This window comes from Phaenicophaeus curvirostris, chromosome 6 (assembly GCF_032191515.1).
Source record: "Phaenicophaeus curvirostris isolate KB17595 chromosome 6, BPBGC_Pcur_1.0, whole genome shotgun sequence".
Lineage (NCBI taxonomy): Eukaryota > Metazoa > Chordata > Aves > Cuculiformes > Cuculidae > Phaenicophaeus > Phaenicophaeus curvirostris.
Window position 1 is genome coordinate 58,946,048 of NC_091397.1, and position 13,733 is coordinate 58,959,780.

Genomic DNA, 13,733 nt, shown 5'->3' on the forward strand with positions numbered 1-13,733 from the left:
ATACGTAAGCATTGTAATATGTCAAGGAAAAAAAACAGGTCTTCTCCCTTGAGTCATGTCCCATTTACCTCTGAAAAGACTCTGACATGTGATATATTTGTCTCTAAGTATGTGAAAGGTTGTGAAGGTACTGGGATTTCTTGTTTTACTTCTGCAGAAGTTCAAGCCTGAAGAGTCCTGGAGTATTGAATTTTACTTTCTGTGATTTTTGATCATGTGTATTTTTAAAATTTCTTTAAAAGACTAAATGCTGAATATTTAGAGCCGCATTATCAAATTTTCAGCCCAAAATGTTTCTAAAATTTTTAATGCATAAATACCAACTTTGGGGTTTCCAACCACCTTCCTCTTTGCAAACAAGTTAGTTCCCCAGGTAAAACAGAAATAAACAAATACAGCTTTGGATAACAGAAAGAGCGTTTAAAAATGTTGGTTTGGGTATTTCTGATAGATTGTGGAAGAAGTGGCATTTGGAGGGAACACAGCAGTGGCTTTTTTGTTTGCTGCTATGTGTGGTATGTCTTCTGGGTGGAAATAAAGCTCATTGCTGGTTTAATAGAAACAACATGAAGGTATTTCCCCCCCCCCTTTTTTTAGATTATTTTGTTTATTGACCTCAAAAGTATTTTCTTCTCTTAGCGAACAAATTCTTCTACTGCCTGGTTTGCTACTCTACTTAAGGCAATCCTGGAGATGATAATATAGTAGAATCTACTTATTTTATTTAGGATAAGCTAATTTCTTAGCTGTTATAGTTAAAGGTAGCAAAATAAGTATTTCTGTGATGAAAAGTATCTTAAAGTATTCAATGAGGTAACACTTTTCAGGAGAAATTCTAAGTGAGTCTTGTCATATGCAGAATCTTAAAAGACCTGTGCATCTGGTCCTTCATACTTCATTTATTTTGTTAGTTATATGAAGACAATGTATGTATGTGTTTGAACATTACAGAGATTTTCTCAGAATTGGAGGTCTAAAGGAAGTAGTCTCCTCATCATGTGAAGAGTGTTTTCACCTCTGAACAGTTGAACATCCTGAAACAAGTGGCAACACTGGTGTCTGATAGTTCCAGGGCTGCTTTTAGAGTGTCTCCCTGTGGCATTATGCTTCAGCAGAAACTTGCAGAAGACTGCACGGTGTCGGACTCCATGTTTCACTGTTGAGTCACCTCAAAATTTGAGAAATTTTTCATTTTCATAATGGAAATAATGATTGCCAGTTTTAAATCATTTGAATGAACAAACTCTGCAAATGTGGTGGAAGCTTTAGCAGATAGTTAAGGTTGAAGGCAAGTTTGTGACATGGTTATATATATATATTTATTTTTTCTAATCAGGTTGAAGCTATATCAATATCTCTCAGCAAAAATGATAGCCATCTACAAAACAACTTTTCAGGAGAGTGCTACAATTTCGTTTCCGTAAATGTAAGTAGTAAGGATGCATTTGTTTAGTTTTGCATTTAATTTTATTAGTAATGGTAAATAGTAATTACATATTTGAATAATAAATTATTTGTTATTTGTGTCCTCTCAGTGTATCCATTCCAATTTTTGGTTTCTGATGTGGATCAAACTAGGTGTTTGAGATACTGGTCCATTCTTTCTCTTCTGGTTCTGCGTTTCTGTCAGTATCTTGTTAAACCAGCCATGAATTCTTGAACAAGACGGATGCAACTGAAAGTAATTTAAAATTTCCTTTCATAGATATTGTATTGCAGTGAATTGTCTCAAGGAGAGCTATGTCATATGTGTAGTCATGCTTCCATGGTCTAAATTAGTGTTTCCCATTTAAGACACATGCATACCATGCATGTGGTCTTTGTATGGGAACAGTAAGGTTTTAGATTAACTGTATCTGAGACCAGTCGAGGCCCCTAAGTCCATTATATGTATATATTTCTGATGGGTGAGCTTGTTAATCTCTTTTTTTTTTTTTTCAAACATCTGTAACTTTACCAGACAAAAGCATTACAAATATATTAAAACAAACCAACCAAACACCCCCAAAACAAAAAAAGTGATGTATCTTTTTTAGTGAATAACAGATCTTTGAATTCTGTATTTATGAAATCATTGTTTGATGTTTTCAGTAATTCTAGACATTTATCTTAATTTAGGATAAAAAGTATGACATTGAAGAAACCCAGCAACTAGTGGATGTGTTGGAAAAATCAAACGTTCCTCTCTTATGCCCAGTTGTTGTTATTTCGGTACGTAACTCCTGTAAGTTCCTGCAGAAAGCATCTAATGAAATACTTTTTAAATGTAAGACTAGGCTTAAACTGCTGCTAGCTCTATATAAAATCGTAAATTTGAACTGTAAATTGGACTGTAAAGAGCATCACTTGCACTTCAGCAAATATATTACATGTTGTCAGGAAATAAACCAACACTAGTAAGGACAATTTATTAGTTATATAGTTCTTTGAAAGACTCACTGTGGCTAGTCATATTGAACTTTTAACTCCTGCTTTACTGTTGTGCTCCATCTCTAATGGGAATGCAGCAAATGATGTTCTCTGCGTGAATGATCAGTTGAGAGGAATTAAGTGGTTCTATTTTTTCTATGTTGTGTGGTTTATTCAGAGTTTTAAGATTGTTGCTTTTGTGGTCCAAGTATTAGACCCCAACTTTGAAGTACTTAACAATATAACTTTAATACCTACTTTACTTATTGAGATATAAGACTGAAAAATCTATTGCAGAATGTGGCAAAAGTTATAAAGTGTATTTTTGGCTGAAATCCTCATTATTTGAATATTGCTGCCAGAATAATTTAACGGTTCATGTGGACGACAGCTGAAGGTGTGCATGTGTTTTACTCAGACTGTTAAAAAGGAGAAATTATGAGTAGATTTGAAAGTCTCTGTGCAGTGTAACCAGATTGAATTAATTTTGTCATTGTTTTCTGGCTTAATAGGTAAGAATGAGAGGTATTGAGTGGTGAGTGTCATTAATGCCCTATGTCACCAAGGAGTGTGCCTCTGGACTGTATTTATTGTGCTCTCCATTAATAACAATACATTGTTCTAAAATCTGATTCCATATACGAAGCTCTTGAAAAAGACATAAGTAGTTATTTTACTTGGGGTCTGAATAGTTTCTGAAGTGTGTAGTCTAGTGATCTGGTGGTAAAACTGATTTACTTCTCAATTTTAGGCTTAATCTGAAACTTAAGTAGTGAAATTTCGTTACTGATCTAACAGATAAATGAGATATCATCAAGATTAATTACTTTCACAAATATATAAAGTTATATCCTTGTCTTGGAGCAAGCTGCTGTGATTCTATAAATGTCAGTATTTACTACTTTATTTCTAGGCTGTCTTTTCCTTGACCCTGTTTCTAAGGAAGTTCAGAGTAGAGCTTTAATTCTACTAAATTTTCAAAGATAAATTATTTTCAACTTTGGTAATCACATTAATGAAATGCCTCCAATTCTGTTGCCCATTTACAAGGCTGCTTGACATTTAGAATGCACTTTTCTGGACTGTGAATGTTTTCATTAGCCCCTTATCAAGAATATAAACAAACATGTCTCTCTCTGTTATATTTTAGGGGTGTGCAGATAAAGTTAAAATTGTTAATCAGCTAGGTTGGAGTACAGTGTTCAAAGCATGCTTATTTTGTGCCTGGTTCATAGCTACTTTCAACCCTAAACTTTTGAATTAGATGCTTTTTGTGTGAGACATGGAATGAGAGCTTTGTTTTAATAATTGCACCTATAACTATCCAGACAATATTTCCAGAGAAATAGGTATGAATGCAAATAGTGCTTACACAGGTTTACCAGGAAATTTGAGTTTTGATTCTAAGATACTAGATCTTGAACTCATTGTGGCATGTGCACCATTTTTAACAGCAGTGTACTTGCTGGAGCAGCCTGCTGCATGCACAAATTATTCAGATGAGCACCTTTTAAAATAGCCTCAGGTGAAAATTATACATTTAATCCCTTTGCTTCTCCAGATCTATCATTTTTTTTCCTGACAACTACTTGAAACTTCCTTAAACTAAACAATGGAGGAAAAAAGTCTTGTATAAGTAGGTGGAAGCAGTTGCTAACATTTAAAAAACACACCCCCACATATATATTTTTTAGAAGTATCTTAAAAAGATGAAGTACCCTGACTATAAAAAAGCATTTTGTGCTGCACATTCAAATTTTATGGAGTTACCACACTGTCTTTTAGAAATACAAGAAGGAAAAAATAGGAGAAGTGGAAAGGATGTTTTAAATGACTAAAGAATTAGCTAAACAAATCATTGTATCATATTAATCACCAGGAACTATTTAAGTCCTTTAAACTTCCTATCCCTAAAACTCATTACAGATGGTATGGCTGGGGAATAGAAACTTCCTTCAGCAGTCTTTAATTAAATCCACTGTTAAGTGTCTTCTTCACTAAGGTTTATGAGTAGGGTTCTCCTCAGCTTTATTCTTCATTATTTGCTTCATTTAACTTAGAACCTGAATGCATTGTTAGTGGAAAGTCCTGTAAAACACTTATTTTTTTAATGTAAAAGGACAAATTAATACATCTCAGGCAAATGTGACCCAGAATATTAAGCAATATTTAAATACATAGGTTTTGGGAATCATTCTAGTTATAGCAGAATTGGAGAAGATACAGGTTTGATGTAGACAAAACATTGCGTGTTTACCTCTATACTTTCTATTTCTCCTGTAACATTAATCTCCGCTTTCCTGCTGTGTTCAAATACAGTAAATGGTGGGAAATGAGCAGTACTTTGCCTTGTTTGGTGCTAAAAATAACCAAATAATGTGTGTTTGAAAATTCATCTTTGTGGTAGTAGCTAGTAGCTTTATTGCTCGCAAATATGCATTTAAATAGTAAACAGGTTTTTAAAAATTGTTGCAAGGAAAATGTGTAAAAGCCTATTATCTGTCAGGATAAATTGATTTTCTATTTCTTTGGAGGGAAAAGGTAGTTTTGCTGTTAGTAGATGTTTAAACTTTATATGTACGTGTGTATGTAGTTGATCTTTTATAGTTAATAGAAACTTTGTGATGTAAGCTAATCTGAATTGTGTAAATGTGAAACCCTTGAGCAAGGATGCAGAGCACCCTGACCTGGTTAGTACCCCCCGAGATACCAGCTCAGGTCCTTTCAGACCCCCCGTGTTTGTGCAGCATCCCTGCTGGGTATGAGACCTGCCGTTCCTTGCCCAAGAGCTCAGGGTAGTCATACCCCTGCCTACTTTTGAGGTAATTTCTGCTTTTTAAACTTGAAGTATTATCTTGAAACTAATCCAATTTAGCCAACTAATATACTATTCTGGAAAGGTAGTAAATTCAAAATAAATCTTTAAAGAATGCAGTTCCAGTTTGAAATCCTTTATGATGCTTAAGAAAATATTTGCGTTTCTTGAGTATCCTGATTGAAAAAAAACCCAACAAATCTGAAACATAGATTAGCACTTAAAAAAATGTTGAGTTTTTATTCTGATCTAATTAAATACTTTTAACATGCAGTTAGAACATTGTGCTTGGCATATTGGTTTCACTGTGCTTTGAATAGAAATAATTTTCATGTCACTAAATATACAAGTGGAGGTCAATAGTAATAGAAGCTAACTAAGAAAAACCTTTGTTAGCCTGTATTTTTATACAAAAATAATATATTAAATACTGGCAGTCTTAAATAACACATTCTGAAAAATATTTTTTTCCCATATTTGTTCCTTTACAGGTGCACTTGGATTTTTCAGAAAATGTTTCATTCAGCATTGGGATGGAAGAACTAAGTAAGATCAAGAAATTTGCAGGGGAAGCGAAAAAGAAAAATGTTCTGGTTTATGGTCTCCTAATTCAGTATAGGGTATGTAATTCTCTTTCTCTGTGCGAATTATTTACTTTTGTGATTTATGATTAATGATAGAGTCTTCATTTAAAACAAAATCAAAGGGAAATACATATGACAGGAAAAAGACTTCTTGGGAAGCCTCTTGCCTGTTCTTGTTCAAAATTCAGAAGAGCCTGTAGTTATAGGCAAAAATGAAAGCATTTTGATTAGAGAGGAACACATGGTAAACATTTTTTAGAAGCATGCAAAAATGTCAGGACCCTTTTTTCTTTTTCCTTTTTCCTTTCTTTGCTTTGAAACTTGCTTTATGTGGCATTTAAAAAAAAAAAAAGAGTAAAAGTACATTTGATCAGTGGTTCTGCAGAATTTTATGTTCCCCATCAAAACAGCATTTGGTATTCAGGTGACAGAAAGAGCACGGCATGTAGGTTGTGACACAGTGTCCGTGTCTCCAATGTCAGCAAATTGCCTCAGCTGGAGGCAAAAAGGGGGTTAGTGCTTCAGCGTCCCTTTTACTTACAAAATCTGTTTAAAACAAGCTATTCTGCCTGGGAAACGTGCTCTGCCAACCAGAAAAGTGGGCTGCCTTGCCCCTCGTGCAGATATTGATTTTGCAGCTTCATAACTTTCTTACTCAACAGGGAAGGAAGAAGTAAGTTAAATATCCAATGGAAATTTTAATAAAGAAGAATTAATGTGATCTCAATCTTTGTTAGATTGAGTTAGGTGTTTGGGTTCATATGTAATTGGTTAATCATGGCTGTAGTTATATATATTGTCAAAGGCTTGATCCTGCCCCAATCCTATTGGTGTTATTAAGAACTATCAATATCAAATTTTGATAGGAATGGTTGGACTCGATGATCCGGTGGGTCTCTTCCAACCTGGTTACTCTATGATTCTATGATTCTAATACCTATCAGTGTATCCTTTTACAGACTTCTGATGGCAACATAACTATTTTATATAAGTATTGTGTATATGGCATTAGTTTGCCAATTGTTTGTACAACACATGAGGGTATATAACTATTTTTAATCTTTTTTTCTGATACTATCATATTCTAGTTTTTCCAGGGAGAATTCAGGCTTAGTTCAGAAAGAATAATTTGGATAACTGTTGAAACTTAGCTTTATAATTTCATACAAGCACGTTATCATGGCAGAAATTAACTTTGTAAATATACCTTTGGTATAAATAATTTTTTTTCCTCTTAAACTTCATCAGGTGTATGTATGATTGTATGTGACAACAGATTGAATATACATATGTTGACAACAACAGTTAATATAGCTGACTGGAGAAAAAAACAACCCAGAAAATTTTATAACCTTCAGAGAACTTTGTGAAAATGGCACCAAAGCATATTATCAATAACAGACATGTATAACAGCAATATAAGATCTGAATTAAAATTCATGGTCCTTGTTGGTAAGAGAATTGCAGCAGAACCTTGCCTCTATTTCTTGAAACTGAAAAGCTAGAATGCTTATTTAAAATGACTGCAGGCAGAAAGTCATCATCTATTAGCATGGGGAAAGTAGTATAGAGAATTACTTCTAGCTATCTTGTTTTAATGTGGTTTTAAAACATGACCTGCTTGCAATGATGAGTCCTGAGTTTCTGATTGTTAGTGTTTTAGATAAATGACTACCAAATAGGTTATACAGTATCTCATATATATATATATACACACACACACACATATATATATGAAGTATGTGTCAAGGTTTTTTTTTCTTTTAAATTCCTCAAACTTGATGTGAGGGTCACTAAGGTTTTACTTTTAGTACAACCCTTAGCTAATGTGTGAAGCTACAGGTAAACCCCATGCTTGAGAATGGAAAGGTGAATTTCATGCAGGCATGATGGGGGATCCAGAGGGAATGGAAACACAAAAAGTACCTGCTGCTGTAATGCCGGATACTCAGCCTGTTGTCGCAATAACTTCTGTCAATATCACTTTCCAGAAGTCCCTGAAAGATAGTTTTTTTAAGGAAAAGTGATAACCGATTACTTCTCAGAGCTTCTCTCTAGCTGACAGGTTGTATCATCACTACCAGATGTGCATGGTTGATAAACACGCTTTTACTAATTCAAAACTAGGGATAAAATGTAAAGGATGAATTTATTGGTACCTGACCATGGTAAGACTGAGATTAAATAATTTTACATTTAGAAAGGCTATATGATTTGGTAAGTGTGATGATATGTTGATATAAAAGAATATTGGGGCACTTCTTAAGATTCTGCATTAGAAAAGTAAATTTGTTAAAATAAATATTTTTCTGAGATATAAATATATATATTTATATATATATGTTTTATGTTTTGGAAATGGAAGTTAAATCCTTTTGGATCCTAGGAGTACATTTTTTGAAGCTCTGGAGAAGATATGAAAGCCTAAGAAAAATATTAAGTCTTCATTTTTATTTCTTAAAGGCAGTGTTTGTTTGGTATTTAGAAAAAGGTATAAAACATTTCCACAAGTATTTGATATTCCGAGAAGCTGATCAGGAACACTAAAAGGAAAAGGCTTAAATTTATTCTGTAAATGACCTGGTTTGTAATTTCCATTTGCTTAAAATGAATGCATGCTCAGAACTTATAGGCAAATAGTTATTTCTGTCATAAACGTCATTCATGGAATGCCAAGTTACTGGTATTGATACAAAGGTTGGATCCACTTCATAACAGCTCTAGTTTGCATCCTGAAAATACTGTTGATTTAAATTTCACTCATGAAAATATTTTTTAAGATATTTCTTTTCTAAAACACTTCCATGATGTTAGAAATGGTTTGCATATTCAAAACACAGAGAGTAAAAGAATTCATTAATTTCCAGAGTCTGAACATGGGGAGTTAGCGTTTGGGGATTATTCAGATGAGTTGAAGGAAATGAGTGCTAAGCAAGGTGAATTAAAAATGGGGAGAAAAATCTAGGTTTTATAGAAGATATAGCTGGTGTGTATTGATGGGAATGTTATTAAAATTCCAACTGCTTTAATGAGTATTTTGCCTTGAAAATAGGGAGGACTGGTATGGTGTTATTGTATATCAGAATAAGGTTTTTATTTTAAACATAGTTAATCTAGTAGGCTGTAATGCAGGACAGCCAGTTCTGAGTATTAGGAGGAAAAGTTATAAAGAGAAGCCAAGTTACTCTTAAGTAAACAAAGTTTTACTTAAAAGCAGTGTTAAGAATTGCTAAGAAACCAAAGAATAGAAAAGGTGCTGTCAAGACATTGCATCCATGAGGGGCTGGAAATATGTTAGTTTCTAAAACATTAGTTTGTCATTTAAACTATAAGATTTGGGAGGGAACCTCAGTTGCATGTGGTAGTTATTTGGTGATCTGTGCTCAGAGCAATGGAATAATTGTAACAATATTACTTGGGCTGTAATGGCCCTAACACACGTATTATCTTTAGACACATCATTGATAGCTAATGGTTTTATACTTAAATATGACAGTGATGTTTTTAAAAAATACCATCTCTGGAACATTACTCTATTACTATATTCATTCCAGGTTTATTAAAATATTGGTTAAACTTTAGGTTTTGTGTCAGGAAAGGATTTAACATTTAATGTTAAAAACATTTAAGTGTTACATTATTTAACACCAAACCTGGAAATCTCTCTCGCTTGACATGTACCATTGTTGAAAGTGCTGCTGCTGGTTTTGGTAGACATTGTGAAGCCTGATACTATGTCATATTGATAAACACATTATTATTATTATTATTATTATTATTATTATTATTATTATTATTATTATTATTATTCTTTTCAGGGTTTTAGTGTGTCTACCTTGAATACATGCATATATGCTCTTGTATTTGCTTGCTCATTTTTTCCCTCTGTCTCTCTGCTTTTCTCTCTCCTTTGCCTTTCCCCAAGTTCTTCTCTCTTAGGAAAAACAGGTAATAAATAGTAGATTTATTACAATGGTGCAGATTTACCTAAGGCACTTGAATGAAATATTTCCATAAGCTAACTTCATAGAACAGTACTAAAATCACAGTCTGAGGAAGACGAGCTTGTTAGAAAAGTAATTGGTAACCTTTTAGGTTTTCATTAAATAGCTGTACGATTTTATCCGGGAGAGGTCGGAGAGTTTGTCTATTGTCTCTGCTTTTGCAGCTTTTAGGAGTTTAACAAGATGCACAGAAAACTGAGATTATTTTTTCTTGCCTTTTACGTGACCTTTTTAGACTCACTTCAGCTATTGAACTTATAATTGGAGATATCAGAGTTCTCCCATCACTTTTTCAGCCAAAATGATTAAGGCACGTAGTCTTATCTTACAAGTCATGTCTTCATAAAGTGCTTTTTAAACATGCTGATATTTTTAGCCAAGCTCAGCCTTTCTGGCAGTGTTAGTCACTGAAGGTGCCAGTTATTTCTTTTGTGGTTACTTTAATTGTAGAAAATATATTACTGTAAAGTAGCTTAGCAGTACAGAGTTGAATTTTGAGGACTAGGTGGATTCAAAATATGAAATGCTGAGCTCTCCAGAGGAAAGGAAAATATGTAATGTACAGTAAAGCAATTTAGAAAGGTGTGTATGTATTAATTATGCTAGATAGTTGAATGTGATAAGAAATAAACATTGAACTGTAACCATTTACAAAACAAATACTGTGAGCATCAAACCTGAGTTGCATCTTCGAATCTGTTAATATGAATTATTCTGACTTGCTTGTCTTATGAAAGCTTTGATGTTGACCTGCTATCTCTTAGTGGAAACAAACATTTAACATGAAAGGATTTTGACACAAAATTTTGTTTGCAGTCAAGCTCCTTTTAACTTTTTTCCATTGCTAGCTTGCCTAACAGAAACCTGCGAAGTCCATTGTATCTGTTTATGGACAGTTGCCCTTCGATTTGTTAGTGCTGCAATTCCTGACTTAAAGCAATGCTGGTACTCTTTTACTGTCTAGGGTAGGCATCAAAAATTAGTCTTGTTTTCATGCTGTCCCCCAGAGATTATTTAGCAGGCAACCAAAATACTCACCTATAGTAGAGAATCTACATTTTTTTTTCTTGGCTTAGCTGGGAATACATGAAGCAACAATAAAAAAGAAGCTTGCTAAGACCGTTACGTGTGCTTAAGAGGCATTTTGAAAATGTTACCAGCTTACTGTTGTGTTAGTTTACCAGTGATGTTTTGTATTTTTTAGCAAACAATAGGGCTGAATTTTTTCAGATAAATTTCAATGCAAACTTTAGTTTTATAGCTGAAGTAATGAACAACTCTGAAAACAAGAGTTTATGGAGTCAGTGTTAACTTGCCTGGTAATATAGATGATCAGTATGTTACTCTAGAATAGTCTTCTCTATGAGAAGTTTGTCTAGGCCATGGGCTTGTGTACAACAGTAGCTGTAAGGAAATGCCTAGGAAAGAATCAGATCAGGGCAAGCATTTAGATGTCTCTCATTTTCTCCTTATACTCAGTTAACGTTAACTTACACATTTCCTGAGCCACGTAGCCTTTAACAGATTTCTGTTCCATGCTCTTGTCTAGCCCCCTGAGGTCTGTGTAAACTTTTAGCATCCACTGCATCCCCTAACAAGCAACTACATAGACTGGAATACAAAGAAAGGGAGGTGGTTCTTCAAGTAGTGCCCTGATCACAAGGTCTTGCTTCTGAGTAGTAATAGCCTGCTGATGTTCCACCATTTAAAATGCAAAATACACATGCATTATTTTATATTCATCTATATTAGATATAATTTATCCTTTTATTGCCTAGTTACTCAGTTTGCCATGATCTTTCTAAATTTCATTTCAGTCAGCCCTATTGTAATGAACTTTGTACTGTAAGGAAAATCACATCATTGCTTACTAATTTTTCCAGTTTGTTTATGAATGCATTGAACAATATATATCCTATACCAGATCCCATCTAACTATCTATGCAGATTTTGTTCAGAGAACTCTTCGTATACTCCTAAACACTCCACTCTGTCTCTTTGAGCATGTCAATAATTCTGGCTTGTGTCACAGCACCGTAGTTTTCTTAAAAAGCTTTGGCAACAAATTTTGTTGAAAGTCTTGAAAGTCCCAGTAAATTCAATCAACCACACTGTCTTGAAGAAACCTAGTAAGACTGCAAAGTAAAACTTCAAAAGAAAGACACATTGACTCTACCATCATCTTTAACTTGCTGTCCGCTGTTACTATCCAATATTTCATTTTTTGTTAAATTGCCCAATACAGACCTACCGCTTTCTATTCTGTAGTTCTCTGTATCTTTCAAGATCTTTCTTATTTTAAATTGGCAATTACTAGCACCCAGTTGTGCTTACTAAGGCAATTTTTAAACTAGAGATTATACGCCACTGTTAGGAACTGAGGTTCAGAACTGTTGGGTGAATGCCATGTGGTCCAGAGCATTTGTTAATTCCTCTCTTTAATTTCTTCCATACCTCTGCTACAGTAATGACAGTTTTGCAGGTTATTTGGCTGTTACAAAGAGGAGATCCAGCATGTGAACTTCCTCGCACCAATTCAAAGAATTAATTTAGTTTCTTTGCGATAGCCGTGTCTTTCCTGAGTGGTCACTGTACACATTAGTTGTCAGTTCCTGGCAGGCTCCCTGCTTCTGATGTGCATGAGGGAAGATTTGTTATTGGTTTTGATTCTGCTCACTAGTTGTGCCTCAAAATCTTTTTTCTTTGCCTCAGTGTGTTTTTATATTTACTATGCCAAAATTTATGATTCTCTCTGTTTTTTCTGTCTGGGCACGTCTCCATATTTTTGAAGGATGCCTTGTTTATCTTACAACTTTCCTTATCCTGCTGGTTAACCATACCACCCTCTTTCTGCTCTTCCTTGTGCCTTCTCCCCAGGCCCTCCAGGCAGCCTCCTGGCTTTCTACTCTTGATATGATCACCCTTAGGAACTTCCATACTTCCTGTGAGGATTCAATTCTTTTAGCTGCTCATTTACTTTCTGTTTAACAAGTTTCCTCAATTTTTCATTATTTTTTATTATTAATTTCTGTCCCTTTGTCATTTTATATTCAGTATATGTAATCCAGACTCTTTTCCTTAATTTTGATCCATTCGGTGACAGATCTGTATCCTAAATTCAAAATATAATACAAAGCATTGTTTCTTCTTGTGATGGTTTGATGTCCTTACTCTCCCTTCCCCACTCACTCATCTGCAATTGATTGTCTTCTGTTTTCTCCATCAGCCTCCGAGGCTGCCTTCCTCTTTCTTGGCTTTTGATCCTGGCTGTTTCCAAAGCCAGGATCTTGGCTTTTCATGCGCTACCTGATTCTTGTTGGAAGATTTCTTATATTTTGATCTGCTTCTTTTTTATTTACTGGAACAGGAAACCAAACCTTCAGTTCTGTTTCTCTTCTATTATCTTTTTTCTTTTACTTCTTTTTATTGTCCTATGCTTCTGTGGATCCTCCTGCTCCTATTGTGGCAGCCCACCCTGGATTTGTTATTCAATAAATGTTTCCTACTTTTGTCTTGCCTGGACAGACTTCTGGCTGCTGAGAGGTATTTACTTTCTAATGTTTAAAGACAGCAGGATCAAATCTTTTGGAAACTCCATCTTGCTAATGTTAAATATCTAAATGTTTCTTCTAGCTTTCATCTAAATATGTTTTGGAACATCTGGGTAGGAAGATGTGCTAATATCTCAAGACAGTGAGGTGCGTAGTGTTTGAAGCTATATTAAAATTTGCTATCAAAATTCTCTTAAGACATGGAAACGTATGAATTTAGGGCTAAAAGAGGTAGAATGAGGTATTTTTATACTGTATAAGTAAAATACTGTCATTCAGAGAAAGACATGTGGATCATAGGAGACCTCCATGGGTAGTGATTTTAATTTGAATTTTGTCATGAAGAATTTTCTGAAAGTTATTTTCCTGT

At 34.3% G+C, this 13,733-nt stretch overlaps 1 protein-coding gene across 6 annotated transcripts in view; it reads left to right on the forward strand.

Annotated features, from left to right (window-relative positions):
- The window catches only part of CRPPA (CDP-L-ribitol pyrophosphorylase A), an 89,458-nt gene that overhangs the window by 48,877 nt on the left and 26,848 nt on the right, over nt 1-13,733 (forward strand). For all 6 annotated transcript variants that reach the window (XM_069860347.1, XM_069860353.1, XM_069860349.1 and 3 more), the window contains 3 exons: nt 1,337-1,426; nt 2,119-2,211; nt 5,716-5,844. In XM_069860347.1, coding sequence (XP_069716448.1) covers nt 1,337-1,426; nt 2,119-2,211; nt 5,716-5,844 — 312 coding nt within the window. The remainder of the gene's footprint in view (nt 1-1,336; nt 1,427-2,118; nt 2,212-5,715; nt 5,845-13,733) is intronic.